Below are 23,598 nucleotides of genomic sequence, written 5' to 3'. Positions count from 1 at the left end.
ATACTTCCGTAAACAGCACAATATCTAACCATTTTCTACGAAAAACGATAATCACAAATCCAAAATAATAAAATTACTTTAAGTTAATTTGATTAATGTTGTCAATCTTCGTTGCGTATCGTCCTTGTAGAAAAGTATGGACCATTTTTAGCGTGATCGCGCGGGGTGAGGTAAGTGTTTAATTTTGGCGGGAGGCGGAGTGTCCGTTCTGTAGCGTTTAGCTACTATTCTGTGTCTCTACTAAGAAGTCACCGACTATTATCCCTCCTGGTATACAACAGAAGCTCCCAATCTCCTATAGAATAAAGCGCGTTACTTGATCCTATTGAGCACGAGGTCGGTTGTAACGACTAGCGCCTTCTGATAGGGCGAGTCAGCTAGCTCACTGGCTAATCTAGTAGCTTCTAGCCCGTGTTTACGTGCAAGGAAACGTGTTTGTTCGAGACCACGTGACTTGTGGACCAGTTCGAAGGCTTTCTCTACGTCTCCCGCTTCTTGGAACCGCCGCATTATCATCGGGTTCAGCTCGGGGTACTGCGGAATATATGGTATTATTACACAAAACACAAAAATATCGCTTATAGATGATTTCTTATTGGCATGGCAAAACATAGAAAATTTTGATACATAAATTAACTGTATTTACTGAATGTAATTTTGAAATCATTATAATTAGCTTATAAGATGATAGACGAAGTAAAATTTTAATTTCTATGTTAAAGCCGACTGAGATTAGCTTACGATACGATCCATATAAATTTATTTACTCCATCTATTTAGCGTTAAAATTGTTAGAAGTATTAAATTGTAACCAATTAAAAATAAGATTAAAAAATTTAGCTAGGCAAAGAACAACAATCACAATTAAAATTATCCCTCACCTTTTCACAAGCGAACAGTACTGGCGCGGTGGCAAGTCCAAGTCTGAGGTCAGTAGCGGTGGGTTTGCCCATCGCCTGTGAAGAGGACACGAAGTCCAGCAGATCGTCCACGAGCTGGAAGGCCAGGCCCACGTTGCGTCCGTACTGGAACGCGAGCTCGCACGTGCTCTCGTCCGCACCGCTTAGTAGTGCCACCTGGGGAGGGGATTACTTGTGTACTTTCTGCCAGTTGTGAAAGGATAAATAATAAATAAATAAATATTATAGGACATTAAGGCTTGTGTTGTGGGTACTAGACGACGATAAATATAATATTATAAATACATATACCCATACCCATAATACCCAAGAACAAATAATTAAGTTCATCACACAAATATTTGCCCTGACCGGGGATCGAACCCGGGACCGTCGGCTCAGTAGGCAGTTACTTTACCACTGCGCCAACCGCGTCGTCAGGAATTTGTATACTGTAGATACGAGTTCACACTCGTATACGCAGGGTATGGGATTGGCTCGTTACGTCGCCTGTCACTAGGGTAAACACACGTCCGCTCACGCCCGAGGCTGCTGCGTGACTGTGCTCCCCACTACCCGCGAACCCGAGACATCCGGGGATATAGTACCTATACTTTACTCAAACACTACATATACAATATAATATAATGTAAGCTGTGGTACGGAATGACTTTTATGTATGTGGTAGGGAACACTTGTATACATTTTGACAGTTGTGATTCCCTATCATATGACTTGTATACTTTCTTTTAGTGACATCTGTTTCAGGGAAAAGGGCACGTGAATTTTTCCTTCGCTTGTGTGTGTTTAATGATATGAGACAGCATATTCTTTACATCTTTAAAAGCGTAAGGCAATCATACACTTTGCTAGTATGTGGCTTATGATAATATGACCTACGTGCGCATCCTATACTTATTTGGTTTAACAAATGGTATTGGAACTTTTGTGGCATAATATTTATCGTAGTTAAAGTATTTAACGTTATTGGAAATATTCCCAAATTTTTATTTTCATTAAAAAACTCAACATTTTAAATTCAAAAATGTATCTTTTATGAGATAGCAAATACTTACCGCTTTAACGGAGTTGGCAATAAGCGACGCGGTCTTTCTGTATGTCTTCGTGAGGTAGTGTGCGAATCTTTCATTTTCTGTTTCTTTACTTCCAAGTTGCATAAATTCACCTTGTACCAAGTCAGTCACCACCTGTAATGAGACAAGTTTTAAATGTTAAAAATATCGTTCTTATATCCTGAAAAACATCCTCTTAAAATATTTCATAAACTTTTTATTGCAATTTTAAAATTTCACTTAAATTGCATTTTTAAACAATTCTACTATGCTTATAACTTATATTTATGGTTTCCTTATGAATATAGAATTGGTATGATATATGATTATGCACGAAGACGCATACATTTAAGTCTATTTAATATGTAGAGGTTCGATTTCATAATTTCAACACGGAACGAGACAGTTAGATGTTGACATTTGTCTTGAGTCATCTTTTAAATCTAACTAATAGACCTATAAAACGGGTCAAGGAATGGTTTGTGTCATTAAAATTTTGTAAAACAGTATTATTTTTAGGGTTCCGTAGCCAAAATGGCAAAAACGGAACCCTTATAGTTTCGTCATGTCCGTCTGTCCGTCTGTCCGTCTGTCCGTCTGTCACAGCCGATTTACTCGGAAACTATAAGTACTACAGTGATGAAATTTGATGGGAATATGTGTTGTATGAACCGCTACAAAAATATGACACTAAATAGTAAAAAAAAGAATTGGGGGTGGGGCCCCCCATACATGTAACTGAGGGATGAAATTTTTTTTTTCGATGTACATACCCGTGTGGGGTATCAATGGAAAGGTCTTTTAAAATGATATAAAGTTTTCTAAAAAACATTTTTCTTAAAGTGAACGGTTTTTGAGATATCAGCTCTCAAAGTCGTAAAAAGTATGTCCCCCCCCCTCTATTTTTATAACTACGGGGTATAAAATTCTAAAAAAAATAGAGGTGATGCATGCTAATTAACTCTTTCAACGATTTTTGGTTTGATCAAAGTATCTCTTATAGTTTTTGAGATAGGTTGATTTAACTGTAATTTATTATATTTGCTGCTACGGAACCCTTTGTGCGCGAGCCCGACTCGCACTTGGCCGGTTTTATTAAAGGTAAATGTTAATTACAGATTAAAATTAATCTAGTTTCTAACTGTCATGAGATTGTACATTTAGATTAAGTATTTATTTTCTTAACTTACACACATTTTTTTTAATACTGCCAAATAGTTTATTTTTGTGGATTCCGTATTCACAATTATATTTATTCAATTCTCTTTGTGAAAAAAAAGAAAACGGTGTCAAACTCAATCGAAATCATATATTTGTACCTCATAGGTCATTAAAATATGATTCATAGAACTTTATAGTCAGTACTTGAGACTTGCAATGAATAACAAATGAGAAAAATCATGCAACAGCAAATGAGTTCACACATTCAAAGAATAAATATTTTCTTTAGCAACAAAGTACAAGACTAATTAATTATTAGATATTAAGATAATCTTAGAATTGGAAAAATAATGCAATTTTTATGTAAAAAATATTAATTGTTTTATGTCTCATATTTAAAAAAAGTTAAACAACAATTTCAGACACCTAATAATCTAATCAGGTTATGCACTTATAAAATACCGAGTACGTATTATTATTAAACGTAGCTATATATAAGTACAGTATTATTAAACAGTTTCATTTCAATATTTATGAATGCACTATTATCTTCATCTTGTCAGAATCCTAAGGGTATGAGTATAGTATGAACATTGTATTCTCTATCCCAAATGCTCTTCCAACTGTATATATAGTTATATTAACATAAAAACAATCGTTATCTACATTACTACTTCGATTTGTTATTGCTATACGAGTTGCAAGGAATACTGCAATTATTTACACGTTATTTAATAAAAAATGTTCGAAGGAAATAGCTATATTTCATATCGGTATCCGTAAAAATTATTATACCAACTTTTTTCATCAACTGAAATTAGGTAAACAGATTAGTTACCAGAATCTTTTTTATTAATTGATTTAGAATTTTATTGTGTTTGTTGAATTGAAAAAACATTTTAGTTGCATTGTCGAGAAGAAGGAAGAGGGTCTTTATAATACTGCGGTGAAACATCTCATTCCCACGGGAATTTCCTTTGAGCCCCAGGCGGAAAGCTAATATATTATTAAATACAAATATTACAAATATTATATAGATTTTTAATGTGTACCTGACTGAGCACCAACGTGACCTCGTCACTGCGCAAGCGAGCTATCATCATCGACGCCACAGCGAGGATGAAGTCGCCGGCCATTGCAACCTGAAAACATCGAGAAATATTTATTTATTTATTTATTTATTCTTTATTGTACATTAGGTTTAATCTTATTTTATAATATCTTAATGGATTTAAATGTACAAAAGGCGGCCTTATGGCTCTAAGCCATCTCTGCCAGGCAACCTTCAGGTAAAGGACAGAGCATAATATTATACCAAAGGCTAGGAAGCCAAATAACTAATAAATTTAAAATAATTAATTTGAAGAAAAAAAAAAATAATAATAATAATAATAATTTGTTTTCCATATCTCGAAATAGTCCTACATCGGCCGCGGACTGCCTAGGACTGTATCTCTATAGTGCAGTCATGGGCAGGCTGCGGCTGGTGTCCCACAACACAGTAAAGTTCTCTAAAGGGCCTCTGCGTGTTGGATCCGTGTCCCCACGTAAGCCTTCCAAAGGACCGGGTACCTTCCTTATGATGGTACCCGAGTATTATGGATGAGATACACATAATAATAATAAAATAAAAATAAAGCACAACGTCACACATAATTTATAAATACAACATAAATTTATATATAAAAATTACTTATATTTATATACATATAAAATGCATAAACATAATTATACATAAGATTACAATATATAAATACTACACTATAAATAGATAACATACATACTATATATACATACTATACAAAATATACAATATACATATAATATACAATATACATACAATATTTATATAGATAGATAGTAGTCTTTAAGCATTTTTTTAAAGGATCTTATCGGAAATATTTGTAAGATTAAAGGTATACAGGTCCTACAACATCATCATTTATAATTAATCCATGACACAGGTCATATGCGGGTTGGTCGTTTGGCTTAAAACATTTTCCAATAATTCCTACAAATTCTTAAAGACGCATATTTGTTTCAAGTTTCCTCTGTACCAATTGCTCATCTGTCCAATGTTTTCTATATACATATTGGACCGCAAATAAAATCTTGGAAAAAATACGAATAAAATAACCTATTGTCTGTAGGAATAAGTGAGTCATGCATTAGTAGACTTATTAATAAACTAATAAATTAATACACTTAATATTTATATAATTTAAGACATAACGTATTTACTATTTATCATATAGAAATCGTGATATGAATAATATTTGTGATATTGAAAGTGAGAATGTCTAGTAACGCTACACGGAATAGAATCTTGACTTTCGTTAATAATAATCATATCCTCGATTTTAATTTAGTCATAGCAAAAATGTGAAAGTTTCAATATTGTGAATTGAAAAGTGAGACAGGACACTTTTAATAAAATAATATTAAATAAGTACTCCTAATAGGGAATAGAAAATATAAGTACCTACCTAATGACAAAATTAAGTTAATCAACCTTGCGGTAACGCAAAAATGACCGCAAAGTGTGACATTATTGCCGAATAGCGTTCTAACAAATTTTATAAGTGGACTCGCAGTATGAATTCAGTTCAATGACAACCGCCTGCGACGTAATTAGCGAACACGTAAATATCGGGTGGTGCCTAATACTATCTGGTACTACTCAATTTTATTACAACCAGAAAAGAGTCTGATGGAATGTTAACGTTTTTATCGAATAATCAATCTACTTTGGAAAACAGATCACAATGTTCGGAAATAACCGCCGTTAACAACACCATTAATTTAAGTATTGTGTGCTGGTCAAAAACGAGGACTAAACCTATGCTTACAATAAATAATTGTTACGTGTATGTAGCGCTCATTTCTCCTGCTGCCGACAAGAATGCGTAGAAAGTTGTGATCCGCCGGCATACTAATGCCGTACGGCGGTTTCGCCGGCTCAGTGACTTGGCACCCGAGTCGTCACTCCGCTCATTAACAAACACTGGCCACTGGTTAGCCTACATCGATTGACCGGCTTCGGCACACCTACACATAGGTATGCAAAGGGACAAATGGGGAACCAACTGGCACATCTGCGTCCACTTCGACTAGCTAGCCAGAGCTATAGATTGTTTGGCCTTGAGACACCGACTTACGTTAACGGTTCAGTAATAAAATACAGTTGCCTCATTTCCTAGCAAACTATCTTTGCTATCTGCGTTTTTGTTAAAAGTATTTGTAATACAATTTATATCCTCAAACAGTCATAAATCTATATTTGTAATATTTAGGAAACGTAAATGAATCGAAACAAAAAATGGTATGAGGACGAGATTTAATGGACTGAATCGCAATGCAACTGCATCCTCTATGTGTCGATGACTTCTAAAATAATATATTCCAACGTATAAGAATATGGTTAAATATTAATAGGGAAGTCATATAACTCCCGAAATCTTATATCGTGTGCGGGGACTAACAACCCTTTATGATAAGCATTTTTACATATAAAAACTGTGTAGAAAGTAAAGTCGGTAGTTGTTGTTAGCATGTGGAACGGTTTCAATTTATATCTATTTCCGATCACGATAACCACGGACTGGAATGAGACGCTTACTTTAGTTCCTTATCACAGTTTCATTATAATTTTCAGACATTATAATTTTTCGACACTAAACATATAAAATAAAATGGCATATTAATGAATTATTTGATATATTGGCGACTAATGCAGTAAAAGAGTAAATTACAGGTTTAATAATGTATTGATATTGTTTAGATCACGCTTTGTTAACAAGCTTGTCAGTACCCATTGAAACGTTGAATGCATTATGCAATACAATATAATATAAATATAAAATACCCAATATTTACTCAATGGACTCTCTAGTAGTGATCAAACATTTGAAGCAATACGCCCTTGAACCGCTGAGACCTTTAAACATTTTCAATAGACTTCATAACTTTACTATGTAACGTGTGAATAAGTTTTATTGTTATAATATGCAAGTCACTGGGAATCACCATTTTTGCCCTGCAACACCAAGACATTAATCATAACAAGGCCAAAGTTAGCCAACTGCAAAAATGCCATTTCTAATATCAAATCTTAATGATCGATTGATGAATTATATAATATTAGCATTTAAACATATACTAATTGAATTTTTATAACAATAATAATTAATGGAATATTCACACTGCTTTCTCTAATTTATATAATTAAATGAAGTTAATTATACCAAACATTTTAATTAACATACCTACTTGCTTTATGAAATTTAAACCTATCTACTACTAATTGCCGGACAAACTTTTTATTCATAAAATGATAGATGAAGCAAATTTCCAAATTATAAAATGTATCAAATTAAAAACGAAAACGTATTTCTTACATTCTTAAACAAACGTATAAGTACTCAGCCACTCGTGACCCTGAGTGACGCTGAGTTGGTCAGGCATCCGTCCCGGAATGGCGCGAAAGGATGCGGGTTCGAGTCCCGCCTCGTGATCGAATTTTTTCTATTTCTTTATAAATTTATATTTATAAAGCATTTGAATGCCATAAAACCAAAAAATATAAATTCAATAAGTGTGCCCTTGGCTATAATAGACAAAGGTAGGCTTAGACTTTAGATTTCAATCATATAAAGTTATTTTAATGCCTATTGGATAACATTTAATCGAAATTTGTTATGTCGTTAATTAATATACGATAGATTAGAAACTATAGAACTAATACTAAAAATTTTAAATTTTGCAATAAATCCGTTTTAAACATTTCACCAATTTACTTTCACACATTTGTTACATAAAAAACATTTTATTAACGTGCATCTGTGTGCATATTTGGACATTTTCAATTTGTAAAATAAAAGCTCTAACAAAAGCTTAATATGTATCCTAATGGCATTGATTGCCAAGCGAAGTTAATAAGGTAACATTGACATGATTTTAAAAGAGCAACTATGGAGTTTCTTGCCCATAGATACTGCTTTCCGAATCGGTGGTAAATGGTTAGAATGTGACGATTCAAAAGTGCTTCTAGAAGTCTAATTTAATAAATAAATGTTTGAGTTAGTTCAATCACACGACCAGGAAAACCAGTATCTATATCTATGTTTAAAAATCACAAGATGTATCCAAGGCAACGGGATCCACAGGTGTGGTATCGCTCGTGGCGCGTGTCGTACGCGCTTCGTTGCGCAAAACGCGCACGCATTAACACACTTTCTGCGGTCCGCCCCTGTCCGAACTAAAAACGCATCCGCTATACTAACTACACTAACTTCAACTGACCATTACGTTTGTCACGATAAATGCATCTGTGCAACTTAAACGAATTGTAAAGAAAATTTAAAGTATTAGTAAAAGTGCAGCTTTAAAATATTTAGGTGCAAGGTATTCTTTGAATCGCCGTAATTCCAATAAAATATTACGCACATATTTGTTTTCCCGCCAGTTCATTACACATTATTGTTCGAGAAAGCGAAGGTCGTCTAACTCGGGTTTACGTTGTGGTTTTGCACATGACCGGCAATAAGAGTGAAAGGCTTTCTACGTCGAAAGTTCGCCCATCGCGAGTCATATGAATAATTTACCAGAAAAATCTCTACGATTTCACGCTGAGTAAATTCCAAATGCGTTTGGAGTTTCTACTTTGCAGTTTATTTACACTACAAATTAAAATGCAAGCTTTGCTGCCGTCTCCCCATTATCAATATAAATTATCAACCCCTTGCTACCGATGTGTACCATTATTTATGAGTTGTGTTACACACTGAATATTAATTTACTTTATACCTAAAATTATCTAGTCACGTCAAGATTCTTCAAAAACATATGAACAAAGCGTAAAAACCGATACGAATTCGGAATAATTGTCTGTTTAATGTGTTGTTGTGACCGCTGCTAGAATCCCAAGTGTATAATCAAATAATATTTGAATAAGCTCTATGAACTTGAGATAGCTTTTGGACTCGATCAGCGGTTGCGACATTATTTTCACAAGTGGGTCTCGAGTGGCCGGGTGGTGGTGGCGTGTATCGGTCTTTCGCAAGGCAGCCTTGACAGTGGTGGTGCAGGTGGCAGTCGGAAGGTGAATGTGGCGGGATGTGTGTCACGCGGCCGGCCTTGACTCCCCCTCTCATCCCCCCTCCCCCTCCGGACGCTTGCCCACTTTTGCATTAGCCGTCTAAAATCGTCTTTGAGAAACTGGGATATCAAATATCAGGTTGTTGCGACACCCACTACGAATCATAGTCTACCAATCGCATAATTTATTGATAAAATATTAACGGAGCCCGATTTCGATTGTACGCGTGTTAAAATTTTCAAACATAGGTGTACCTTTTCACTTTTCAATATATTTAGCGGGGCAAATATTGTCAATTGACTTTGAACTGTTAAACAGGCATATCAGATAGTCATCTTTAAATTTATTTATGTTCCGAAAACTAATATGCCATAATATGTATTAATGGATATTTTTATTGCAGTATAATATTTCCTTAAATGTTACCTGCATTTTCTACATACAAGTGAAAAATATTTAACTTTTTCTAGAATTTTATTACAGCGGTGTTCAGTATAGCAAAAATTGTTACTCCACGATTGCTTTATAGTATTCTGGCATCAGAACGATCAAGATTTATTCGAATTAATGTCGATTGAAGTATTTCGCATCGAGTGACTGGTCGGTCCAGTCCACTTGCGAAACATGCAGGCATGTTGTGGCGATTAGTGGCCACCGAGTGGGCATCGTTACAACACACCTGGCTAGATACTATAGTGACATATGGAAGCGTATTGGATATGTGAAATCATATATAAAATAATTACTAGACTTTCCTATAAAAACTGATCGTCTCGCGTTTAGATAAATGCTATAAAAAGCATTCGCAATAATTTCTGTATAATGCTAGAAACTCGATAGAAATCATAACATTCCAAATTACATTCTCCAAGTTATTTCGAGAGTTGACGGATAATCGAGCGAAACTAATTGCAATTAAATTTTTTCGTACTTGCGATAAAATAGAGATGCCATAAAACGTAAGGAACGGCCAGTGTGCCCCTGACCCATAGATGCAAAATAAAAATAGTATAAGTGGTGCAACGCTGTTCTTACGAAATACTTAACGTCAAGTATTTCTATCGTAATTCAGAGAATCTTGAACTTTGCCGTAGCAAGATCAGTTGCATGCTAATTTGAAATGTCTATATATTCGAAAAACGTATTCAGGTTGGTAATATTTACCTCACTTTTACACTCTAAATTGATTCGATTTAAATACAATAGGTTTGAAATTAAAAAAAAAACCTAGCCCCTAAAATTAAACATAATAACATCACGCTTTCAATCATTTCTGAAACATATTTTAGAAATAACTCTTAATACGTTTGTCAACAGAGAAGATATTTCCCATAGTATTACATAAATGTGTTTGTGTTGCAAATAAAATAAAATAAAAAAATAAAATAAATATATATATCCGGTGATTGGCATTCGCGTTAAATGTTACCAAGTTAGTTAAAGGTTATATACGAGACAAAGCGTAGCCAATAGCGAGCTTTAATAAGAATTACTCAGAAAAATATTAAATCTGTATCATACAGAACTGAATCAACAGACCTGATTTTGCTGCAAGTGTACGTACAAAGTACATTATTTATTAGTTGTATCACGCTATAAACGTAAATCATAGGATGAAGTTAGCTCGACCCACATCCCCTCAAGCGTTCCCCGCAGAGTACTGTTATAAAGACCAGTTTTACTTAACTCTTTATTAATGGCAGCTAGGTCAGTTGAGGAAAGTGTTGAACGAATTTTGCTTTCAACGAAATGCTATGTCACACAACGATCAATAGAAAGCAATAGTCCAATAGTCACGTTCATTAGAACACGTTTAATTAAATCTTTTGCCGAGATTTCATCTGAGAATGAGAATGATACAATCGAATTACAAAGTATCAAGGTAAATGTAGAGAATCTTTTTGGTACAATAAAATGCTCTCAATGCGTTTTACATAACATCGATTACGTTTTAGTATTCAGACCAAATTCATACATTTTATGACTCGTGAAATAAAATAATAAGATGTTTTGACCTTTGGAATTTTATATCCATAAAGGTAATAAGGTTGTAAAGTAATTACCAAATATAATTAGGAGCCTATTATATTCATAAGATTCCGGATATGGACCGACCAATGAAGCCATCTAATTTGAGAATTTAAATTTACAAGTAGAACTTAAAAACCTGATCTACAATTGCAAACACACGTTTCATAAATTTGCAATTTGCCGTATTTGCTCGTCTAAACAAATAACCTTGATTTTTTCTAAAACAAACATTTAATTACGGAACTTGGAGATAAAGAAAGCTAACAAGGTTTTCCTAATTAAATACTCTTAACTAATCTACATAAATCTCAATGAGTTTTGTGTAAATATTTATTTTTATTGGCTTTGTTAAAATAGCTTAAAGGCAAGTTCCTTCGCTTCTTCCATTGTTTTTAGCATATGCACGTAGAATGTATTTATGTGTGTATTGTAAGTAACTTTCATCAAATAATATAATTTGAAAAACAGCGTCGAATCGAATTTTATCTATGTTTGTTTTAAAATCTCACCGGATTAAATGATGATGAATTAAAACCATATCTTTATTAAGTGAGATTTATCAAACCAGCTAATAAAAGTAAAGACAAATTATTATTATTTATATTGTGAAAATTACTTAATACCATCATCAATATTTCCATACCGTTTTTTGCAAGTCTACGCTCCATAACAATACCATATCTACATCTTTAAGTTGACGAAACTATGCCAGCAGTGGACACATTTTCGGAATGAAGTAAGATATGAAAAAGACAATGTGTCAGGGGTATAATTAGTCATGATTACTGCATCATGAACCGCAGGAAAAGGCAAATCATTTATTTCTTTCTTATAGCGGGTCACGAACGCGCAGCCGGACACGAAATTATCGCACGAATTGTCACCAGCGAGAATATTACAACACTATATATGCTGAACTATTAAAAAGTCAAATCTTATGTAACAACAAATAGGTTGAGATAAGAATAAAGGGCTTCTACGAGAACCAAGTTTATGTAATCTACACATATCTACTGGTTATAGGTATTTCGAATTAGCATAGGCCTACTGACCAACTTTTGCGTGAATTCCCAAAATATATTAAAGACAATTTTATAACTTCCATACTAAGACTGTTTATGATGTTTGAGATAATAAAATAAACGTTTATTATGATATCGCTCGTAGCAGTGAAAGCTATGTAACGACTGGCCTTGAAATCAGAATACGAGAGTCGGTGTCGGATGTCGCAGAAAACAGATTGGATTAATTATAGCGTAGTCTGTATAAAAGTATTGATCACGTTAAAATCGAAGAAGGAATTTTAAATACTAATCATATTAGAATGCATCCTTTGACTGGTTCTTTGGCTGGAACTTTATTGAACATCGAGAAGATGGACGTTTATAACTATTATAAATAACGCGTTTTAAAATATTACACTGTACGTGTAAGATGTGCATTTATATTCCAGACGCGCACGGACTTGATTAAAACATCATGTCCCACGGCATAGCAAAGCCCTGCAAACAATAAGTATCGAGACATATTCTGAACAATGGTAGCAGGTACGATAGGAATCGCCAATTCGACGCTGACGTTTCTTCGCATCCTTGACGACCACATCTATTGTGGCGAACATCTATTTGTACGGCACAAAGCTCCTGCAGAATGCGCATATTTAAATCAGAATATAAGGAAAACGCGAATGTCAACGACCACCACTCGTAATGTAACTTCACCCTCTCAAACATTCCATTGCGAAACATAGTTCATTAAGAAACTATGGGCGTATGAAACAATAATAATGAAGGCAATTCTTCATTAATTTTGTACACGTAAAACGTTTACGACATCGGTAAATAATTCCACATAATGTGCATAGTAACGTGATCGTAAATGGTGTTCAAACAGACGCACCCCGATATAATAGCGAGGCGTTTGTGTACTGAGAAACATACACGGTAGGTACAAATTCAGACGAAACAGAAAAATCAACATTAGTTTAAATTACATAATACTAATACTGGTTATTAGAACGTGGATGAGAGTCACTCGATAAACTGAGTCAATATTAAAAGTTAAACCGCTAAATACGATTTGTCTCGCGAATACATTTGAAACATTAAAGATGTTCAAAGGCTTAGGTGATTGAGTTATTTATACAAGAGGCGTTTTATTAGCCGGAACATTTGTTTCTATGCGATTATCCTTGTAAATGATACGCGTAGCGCGTATAAGTAATGTTGAACAAAGAGCATTTAAATTGTAGAACATCTTTAACCATCAATCTTTGTTTCTGTATTTTATAGATTTATTCCAAGAACTTCGGTTACGTATTACAACTTTACAAGTAATTTGTTTTGTTTTATAGAATTTGTTAATAAAAGATGCAATTCATTGCGTTTTTTATAATTAAAGTAAATTGAATGAATTTGTATTCAAAAGCCTTTCCTTATCAAACTGAGATAGAGCATAAAAGAGTGGACCATTTACAAATAAAAACAAAAGTAATATGATAGCGATTAAAATAAATATTTTGAAAATGGCCTTGACAGATTGAATAGCGCTAAGAGATTCAACAAATATAATAGAACTTAAGGCGCGGGACATATACAAGCGGCGCGGCGCGCATCGGGCGCACCGCGGGCGCGCCAGCCGGCGCGCCGCGGGCGCGCCAGCCGGCGCGCCTCGGGCGCGCTGCCGGCGCGCCTCGGGCGCGCTGTTGGCGTCCGAAAATGATATTTATATAGAGTGGTTAAATGCATTTTCTTCATGCATAATTTAGTAAAATTATGTTTTTTGTGCTAAAAGAGATTTGAAAGTAACGTTAATTTGAAAGTAACGATTTTGTTTTGATAATTCCTTGTAAGTAAATAGCGAGGATAACCCCACGATTGCAAATATATCTTTGTTGGAAATGTTGGAATTTACTTGGAAAATTTTATAGTACTTTTAAAGTACATAATTTTAAAGTAGTACTGGTGTAATGATGGAAGAAAAGAAGGTTAAAATAACACAAAATTTATATTGTACTAGCGGTCCGCCCCGGCTTCGCCCGTGGTACATATTTCGCAATAAAAGGTAGCCTATGTTCTTTCTCAGGGTCTAAAGATTATCTGTGTCAAATTTCATCAAAATCGGTCCAGTACCTAGTTTATGCGTGAAAACCATACATACATACATACATACATACATACAAACCTTTCCTCTTTATAATATTAGTATAGATAAAATATGGTTTTCAAACACAGGTTTACATTTAAACCATATAAATCTTATCATTAAAATCTCAGTTCAAAAGTATTTACAGTACTGATCATTCCACAATATTATTACAATTACAAATAAATAAAAAACACAATCAAAATCAGGATTATCTTTATTTCTGACATTGTAAATACATGGGAACTTTCATTATGCTCTTCTTCATTTTCACTTTCCCTACTGCCATCACCTGTGTAAATCATTTCATCGATTAATTCAATTCACCTTTAAAAACAAAACGAAGAAGGGTATTTAATAGCAGCTCTATATAATTCCACACAGAGAGAACACATTTTTGACTGACAGGCTACCGTCTCCTATAGACCGGGAGATACTGACACAAAATTTCGAGTCATTTGTAACAGGATGGCGGTTCTACAGGGGTCTTAGTACGCAATGACAAAAAGAAAAACGATGGTGTGAACGCTGGTACCGGCGGCTTAGTCGCGTGGGCGTTAGTCGAACTCGTCGGAAAAATAGCGAAGTCAAACGATTTGTAACACAAAAATTTTAGAATTTACCGATAGCCCATAAAAAAGAAGTAGGCGGTAGTGTCATGCCATACTTTTCCGGTGTGACTTACAGCCCGCCATACATAGACGCGAATGTGTTGATTTAAAAAAAACAATTCAACCATTTGTACCAGGCTAACTTTTGCACAGGTAACCATCGTCGTGCAGCCATTTACGAAAATCGCCATGCCATACTTTTCGGACGATTCCAAATGGTCGCCATACCGCCGAAAATCTGCAAATTTTTTTTTTGTAACAATTGTAACAGACAAATGACTCGAAATTTTGTGTCAGTATCTCCCGGTCTACTACCACCCGATTTGTTTTTGATTGTGTATGACCGTGAATTGACCTCTATTTGGGGAAGCGCGCCTGCGGTACGCCTGCGGTACGCCCGCGGCGCAACGGTGGCGTGCCGCCTCGACGCCTGTCCAAAATTCTTTCATACAAAATGTATAAGAAGGATGTGGTGCAAAACAGATTGAAGAGGCGCGCTTATGGCACGCCCGCGCCCGCACCGCTTGTGTTTGACCCGCGCCTAACAAGATTTCGCTACCCATTAGGTTTCACGGTTCTATTTACATACGAACGCCTGTTGACATTATCATATTTCACCAACAAATTTTCCGTGTCACACGCCTGACTGCTCATGAAACCAAGCTATAAATAAATACCAAATTAAAAATAACAACAATCCCTTTCTAAGAAAAGCATTTTCGTAACTAAACCTTTGAAACGTACACAACAATATACATAGATATCTCGAATCGGAGCAAAGGCGGGAGTGAGTCAAACGAAAAATAATTTAAGAGATGACCGCAAGGCACTTTCACCAGGGGTCGTCAGCTTTCGGTGCCTCACTTGTTTCTCTCCGCAGCCACTCTCGAACGTTGTTTACGTGCAGGCGCACCCGCAGTGTTGCCGTCTCGCTCTAACCAGTGCGAGAGAGAAAGGCGGCATCGTCTGCCCGACGCTCTAGCGACTAGGCGTACGCGGACTACTTCCCACATTTCGTGTTCTCTTTTTATGTAGGGCAAGAACCTTAACGTGACTTAATGACCCAAATTCCTCATCCATTTCTTATGATCGAGGCAGTTCAAACATTTTTTACATTATAATATAATGTACCTGTATTATTTAATCTTAACGAGTGGGATGAAACATTTAACAAGGAAATATGAAATCCGCGTAATGTGTCAATATTTGTTTTATACGTGCTTGAATAATTAATATGTATATCCGTAATTTATTCTTGTACTTAGTCCAATATTACTTGGGTCAATAATCAATATATAGGTACGTAGAGTTCATGGGTATGTTTAGATGTGGTTTTATCATGAATGGTCATGTTCAAGTCGAGAAATTATACTAAAAATCCGTTTCCTTATGAGAGCATGGCTCAAATATGGTAAAGAAAGTAGTGGCGTCACATTCAATGTTAGTCATTGGTAAAATATGCCACTACGAGATCTCACTGACTAACGTATCAATTTCTTCGATGGTGTAGTAGTGGCCTACTTACGATATCTAAATACACATTATCTTTAGATTGTAGTATTTATCAAATATATAATTATTATCGGATCGATTATTGATTTACCCTATTTATCTCTAAACAGGGTAATCAATAAACCTATGACATTTGTCCAGAATTTTCCCAGTCAACCCATTTTTAATACATTTTTTATACACTAATTGCACGCCTCATAAGCGAAGCGTTGAGGTGGGTAGGTACTACTGTCACTTCGCGCAAAACATCTGATTTTTCAAACTTAAAATGTCTTTATGTATCATACATTGCACTTGTAAGATAATACATACATTAAGAAAAAACACTATTTTTAACATTCATGATATTTTTGATGTCATTTTTAGGGTTCCGTAGCCAAAATGGCAAAAACGGAACCCTTATAGTTTCGTCATGTCCGTCTGTCCGTCTGTCCGTCTGTCCGTCTGTCACAGCCGATTTACTCGGAAACTATAAGTACTACAGTGATGAAATTTGATGGGAATATGTGTTGTATGAACCGCTACAAAAATATGACACTAAATAGTAAAAAAAAGAATTGGGGGTGGGGCCCCCCATACATGTAACTGAGGGATGAAATTTTTTTTTTCGATGTACATACCCGTGTGGGGTATCAATGGAAAGGTCTTTTAAAATGATATAAAGTTTTCTAAAAAACATTTTTCTTAAAGTGAACGGTTTTTGAGATATCAGCTCTCAAAGTCGTAAAAAGTATGTCCCCCCCCCTCTATTTTTATAACTACGGGGTATAAAATTCTAAAAAAAATAGAGGTGATGCATGCTAATTAACTCTTTCAACGATTTTTGGTTTGATCAAAGTATCTCTTATAGTTTTTGAGATAGGTTGATTTAACTGTAATTTATTATATTTGCTGCTACGGAACCCTTTGTGCGCGAGCCCGACTCGCACTTGGCCGGTTTTTGTTATTTAAACTAGTTAAAAAACAGTTTAAAAAAGTTCTGTCTTGGACGTCCGTGTGTCTGTATGTGCGGAGGATTTTCTTGTTAACACGATAGCGACCGAAATACTTTACTAATCGAGTCTTTTTTTTTTCTCTTACGCTTGAGTATGCTCAGGAATAGAACCCTTTCATTTTTCAGGGTCTGATTCGATGTGGTTTAATTGTTATTAAATAAACAAAAATAATAATTAATAAATAATTATTAAAAAAAAATTATGAGGCGTGCACTTTTGGATTTTCCAAATTATTTAATAATAAAATTGGTCTCATTCTATTATCACGCCGGTGAAGGTCGATCTATGTTCGGATCTTAGACCATCAATCAAATTATTAAGAAGATTAAATAGCAAATATCGCTAATATTACCAAAGAAACGAGAGTCCATAAAAAACATTGTTAACAACCTTTATTTTAATCGTCTATTGTTTAAAATATTCCACTAACTGGAAACAGATACCTTTTGGGCTCCATTCCACTGTATTCGATACCGTAGGCCAACGGAATACAGAGATTTAGTAATACAATTAACTTGAGTCGAGAAAAAATGGCGAAACAGTGTTTGTAATTTGACCGCACCTCTGACACAGTAAAGATACTAGCCCTGAATTATGTCTCATAATAATTATTCACTCACAATGCTTATGACACATACCTACTATAAAGATCACGTGCCTTAGCAACACTAGCCCTGTCTCCAAAACTGAGCCGTCATAATCCATTCACTCTGCATTCAATTCTCCATAAAGACATCATACACATACGTAAATAGCGATTCGGGTGCTTCAACATTCCATTCATATATTAATATCGTATTATTATATCATCGGACTACAATTTAGTTATGAGGATTGAGAGCTGAAGGTTATGCGTTTCGTTGTATATTAAATCTTAGTTGACGTTACAATAGTACTTTGTCTTATTTCAATTTTAATGGATATAGAACGTTTATTATTCATGTCACGGTCGGATTTTCCTGATATATACGACAGTGGACGACGTTACTGCATCCCGACACATACAAATGGACAGTCCTTGTGAAGGTTGCATTATATTAATATCATTATCTAGTTTAAATATAACTGGAATAACCGAACACCACTACAGACTAAAAGCGAAATTGAATCTTGGAAGACTAAACATAGACGAATAGAATTTAATTCGAAGTACGAAGAAGCGAACTAACCTAGGCAAATGTTGTCATGTCACAAGTATGCAGTATTGTATTACCCATACATTGGTGGCGTAATCGATGTATTGAGATGTGCTGTAACACCGCTTACCTTCTTGTGATTCCAGAGCACGTTGACGGAGGGTTTACCGCGGCGGAAGTCGCTCTGGTCGATGACGTCATCGTGGATCAATGACGCTGAGTGGATCATCTCGCTGATCATTGCTACCTGCCGCTGGGATGGCAGCAGGGCACTGGAAATGTACGATACGCTTAAAGAAAGCTCATTTTGTTACGAATCTGGAATAGTTGATATCTATGAAATATACGATACAATTTTTTCTGAAATAGTTAGCTTTATATTTAGTATGAGTAAAAATTTGAATACGAACGGAAATTTAATTTGCCCTTTAAAGAACGTGTTCTGAGCAAATAAAACATATCCATAAAGTTGCATAAATGTGAAGATAGTGACCTAAGTGCAACGATCGAGATTTTACTTTGGGTAATCGTGACAAATTTCACAAAATACCTTGAAATTTTCTTGAATCATATTGCGTAATTGTGTTTCCCCAATCCATTATCACTCAAATGTCGATAGAGTACTACTACTCTCATTTGTACACAATGCTCAAGACTTGCTAATTATGTAACATTACAATAAGATGACACAATGTGTATAATAAAAGGATAATTTCATAAACACGACTAACAAATTTGGATGGAACACCTTGAATAGTCGGAAACAATACCTTGAAAATAGTATTGTTCAAACAGGAATTTATATAACATCAATTGTTACCGTTTTACAGTCTAGGGATTTTACCCAGAGACCGCAGTCTCGGTGGTATGTATTAATAATATAACATTAATAAATAATTCTACACACAAACGGACTTTGCACGCACCTTACATAAAGCGTCTTAAATATTCGCCACGTGTATAGTTAGGGCAATACGCGGCGAATCATAGTCTACGTGCGAATAATATATTAAGATCAAATTATTATGCCTACTTTAATCATCACCAACCAAGGATACGCTTAGATATGCATACGAGATACCTACAGACCAGAAGATGTGTTGAAGATATTCAGGTGTTGGATTACGAAAGACAACAAATACTCAATCAATTATATAACACCTGTAAGTAGCTAACAATGGAGTAATTAATAATCTTGGCAGCGAAGCAACACAAGAAATATGTCTAAATGACATAAGTTTCGTAACAAATCTTAAAGTGAACGAACGGCACGAACTTTGTAAGAATTCAAAATTTATAAATGGCACATTTCCAAGCTTTTAATAGTTTTCTTTTTTACATTTACTAGTTCGTGCTATATTGTACATATTTATATAACCATTTAACCAACTTACCTATTTTCACCGTATACGTGATAATTGACAGCTTTCGCCATAAGGATAGCCACCATTGGCCTTAGAGCTTTACCCTGACCGTCGAAGTAATATGTAGCTATGGTGTTCAACTCGGGCTGATTTGTATTGCGTTCCAGCTCCTGTAGGCCAAATAAACTAAAGTCGAGTTGGGATCACATTTTTTTAAATTAAAATACCTTAGAAGAAATTAACTTCAAGCTTATGAATAACTTAAACTTAATATGATAACCTTGCAACTATTTATATCTTTAAACTGTTTGTTACAAATCGATATAAAATATTTGACGATGGTATGCTGTAATCATCAACTTGTAGAACTATTTAATCGTATTCCGTTCGGGATGTCGTAAATGTCCTTATGAAATAATCTGATGTAGTAATCTTGATTCGACACAATTTAAATTGTGTTTAGACAATGTGAATCTCGGACGAAATCGCTAATGCGTTTGTCCTCCGCCATTCTATTGTAACGCTGTAATTTGTATGAAAATGATTTATATCATATACCTACATATATTATACATATTACAAATGTACTATTTAATAATTATTTCCAACCGAGCTTAATGCAACTTTAAAACGGATATAGTGTTAAACTACGCAATCATATCTTGGAAATAATAAATATTATTACTGTTATAAATATTTGTATGTGCAATCTGAGAATCTTAATTATCTTCTTGTACTCACAAAGAATGAGCAATATTTACAGACCCTATTAGTTTACATCGCAAATACACAAATATTTATCATGTGGACTTTAACAAGTTTCCTATATTTGAAAAGTTACATAAATACTGAAAATAATTTTCAAGTCCTTGGCTGTAAAAGGATTGTGTTGACGACGTATTTTCAATATCACACTACCTTTTGGGATTACAAATTAACTCGACGTTAACATGTTAGGACAGAGCAGTCAATGCCAGAATATTACAACATTATTTGCTATGCAATGTATTCATTAGCGAGCTACGATATTGTGGTCACGTCACAGATGTTTGAAAATTAGTTTAGAAGGTTATGAATTACATTGTTATAGTTAATGAATAGATATATAATTCTCTTGTGGTTGGATCCGTTTCAGATCATAAACGTACAATAGATCAGATAGTAAAGAAAGTTTAGCGTCACGGTAAGTTACTTCGAAAGAAGGTCATTGTTCGTTCACTGCACTTCACGCTTGACATCAGAATACAAAAATCTGAAATATTGTTCCAAGGTCGATAGATAGTGGTTTGGTTTTAAATTTTTTATAGTAATGCACCTATATAAATTAATTAGATCGTTGTAATTCCATCGAAGTTTTAATACGAACCATATTATCAGGTAAAATAAATTTTAAGCGTATGAACTCGTGTCGGAAGATTCTGTTTTGATCGCAGAGCTAATTAAGTAAGTTAGTAAACTATTTCATCTTCTAAACTTTAAACAATTTTCAATCATGATTTAAGAGCATCCTGTTGACATCTAAGTCAAGGACTGAACATGAGCAAAAGGCGAAACAGATTTTTGCAACTAACGCTATATTATACTTAATTGTAGTACTCAACGGATATTTAGGTAGACACCAATCTTATCTTAAAAAAAACGTTGTATCTCACATTAACTATGTTATTATGAAACTCAACTAAATTAAAATGTTACAAAACTGCAAAAAGTACAGATCTTCTCAAACAGATTAACATGGGCTCCTGTTTTGTTAAATAAAAAATATACTAATGATACAAAATCTACATCCACATTAGAAAATATGCGACAAGATTACTACTGTATTCGTATATAAGCCTAGTTTTAGACGAGTTTTCAACGTAAGAAAGTAGGCGAACTAGCTATCATTTCCCCAAGCCATGATAATACAAAAGTAGCAAGCAATTTCCTTCGTACACTCAAATTCTTTCTGTTTAAATTAACAACGATTTTGCAAACTGTATGAAATCCAATGTTTTAAATTATTACTACAATATTAGCAATCTTGACAGAAAACGTTTGTAACAATATAAACATGACCTTGCTTTTCGTATCTACACATATCATTATATTTCATCACTGTAGCTAATAAGCTACGTTCATCTACATTTGCATTCTACGAATTGTAGCGTTTGCGTAGCACTTCTGCTAAGCTTGTAAGTTGTAGATTATTCGCTGCAATGACTTAGTTTTCATAAAATGTATATTGATAAATGTTAATGAAATATGCAATATCAATTATAGTGTCCCTTGCTTCTTTTCATAAACATTTTCATACATATTTTAATATGTATACTATAATAAATATATATCTACTATGCCTAACTAATACTAAATCACCAGCGACTTTTAATACTTTAATTTTCTGCCCCGATTCTATATGTTATATTAGTACTCTATAGTTATTTCAAATATTGTTGCAGCAGTTATAAAAACCTCAATTAGATATAACAATAAAAAGCATCAGATGAATAAATAGTAGCAAAAACAATTACTGATACCCGTGCGAAGCCCGGTCGAATCGTGTTGCTAATAGTTAAATTGTCAGCGCAAAAAATTCACATGTCCTGTTATAAATCATCTTAGATTCAAATTACACAACCCACACCCACTCGCGTGCTAGTACATTATAACTTTTAGACAATTACCCGTAAGCACCGTTCGACCTTTGCATTACAGCATAAAATGTTACAAAGTAAATTAAAATGTAATACATAATCCTTGAACTAAACCTTCATAGAATTTTCTGGTAAAAATCTACTAGTATCTGTGAGTTTATCGTAATAGGACTACCAAGCAACTTATACTACTTATCAGGCCTATGTTAATTTTAACCTGTACTAGTTATATTGTATGTATCGAGGTAGCCAGTTATGTTTTACATAATGTGTGGTTTTTGTTTACTCGTACACTTAGCAATACTTTTGATAAAGTGATAATTTGTGCACATTTAGATACTGTGGGTCGTCTTGCTACAACTTATTTGTGAAATGCCCCTTAGCTAAGTGTTCTTTCGGGATATATCCATTGACAGTTACACCGACAATACTTTTAAGCTTAAAGTTATAATTTTGTTGACTCGTCCACTTTTACTGGTAACAAGTATTTTTTTTTAACAAGTATTCTTTCGGGATACATCCATTGATTTCAACAACCAACAATCCTTTATAAGTTGACCATTGTCTTACCGATCGTATGTCTTCGTATATTCCATTAAGGTCGTCTTCGAGCAAGCGGTAGGGGTCGACGATCTGCGCGCCGTAGTCCGGCAGGGACCCGGTGCTTGTGCTCTGCATGCTGGACGCGAGGCGCCGCATCGCGGACGCTGTGCCGCCGAGGCTGCCGCATGCTGGCCCGCATGTGGTCACACGCTGCAACAAGCAAAATATATTATTAAACACCAAAAAATTAATTACTAATTAACATTCACGTTTAAATTATATTACACGATTGCTAGCGAGGCCAAATATATATTTTGCGTTTGAAACGAAGTAAAAGGTGTTGAATCAAAATATATGTGTGACTTATGTTTCATAAAAATAAGTCACATATATATT

General features: G+C 34.6%; 2 protein-coding genes and 1 long non-coding RNA gene across 4 annotated transcripts in view; 2 read left to right on the top strand and 1 right to left on the bottom strand.

The window, feature by feature from the left end:
- LOC149485140 (uncharacterized) overlaps positions 1 to 16,828 on the top strand; it is a 385,709-nt gene extending 368,881 nt beyond the window's left edge. Inside the window, exon 3 of the long non-coding RNA XR_016316196.1 lies at positions 16,751 to 16,828. This is a non-coding gene — a long non-coding RNA (uncharacterized LOC149485140). The remainder of the gene's footprint in view (positions 1 to 16,750) is intronic.
- Positions 1 to 23,598, top strand: part of LOC149485123 (putative carbonic anhydrase 3) — a 404,335-nt gene that overhangs the window by 46,371 nt on the left and 334,366 nt on the right. The gene's annotated exons all lie outside the window — the stretch shown is intronic.
- qless (decaprenyl diphosphate synthase subunit 1 qless) overlaps positions 1 to 23,598 on the bottom strand; it is an 89,357-nt gene that overhangs the window by 48,479 nt on the left and 17,280 nt on the right. The window contains exons 2-8 of one of the 2 annotated variants that reach the window (XM_089699954.1): positions 23,230 to 23,412; positions 20,054 to 20,193; positions 18,790 to 18,931; positions 4,186 to 4,275; positions 1,976 to 2,107; positions 882 to 1,076; positions 235 to 534 (exon numbers count right to left, since the gene is read on the bottom strand). In XM_089699954.1, the coding sequence (XP_089556080.1) occupies positions 313 to 534; positions 882 to 1,076; positions 1,976 to 2,107; positions 4,186 to 4,275; positions 18,790 to 18,931; positions 20,054 to 20,193; positions 23,230 to 23,412 (1,104 nt within the window). In that variant the 3' untranslated portion in view covers positions 235 to 312. Of the gene's footprint in view, positions 1 to 225; positions 535 to 881; positions 1,077 to 1,975; positions 2,108 to 4,185; positions 4,276 to 18,789; positions 18,932 to 20,053; positions 20,194 to 23,229; positions 23,413 to 23,598 lie in introns of both variants that reach the window. The other variant, XM_089699953.1, reaches the window with a different exon arrangement.

Source organism: Colias philodice, chromosome 10 (assembly GCF_061535455.1).
Source record: "Colias philodice isolate Cphi_HAF_F1 chromosome 10, ilColPhil1 Martin Lab GWU primary, whole genome shotgun sequence".
NCBI classification, from domain to species: Eukaryota; Metazoa; Arthropoda; class Insecta; order Lepidoptera; family Pieridae; genus Colias; species Colias philodice.
The sequence above is the reverse complement of the archived record's forward strand: the minus strand, read 5'-3'. Positions and strand labels throughout refer to the sequence as shown.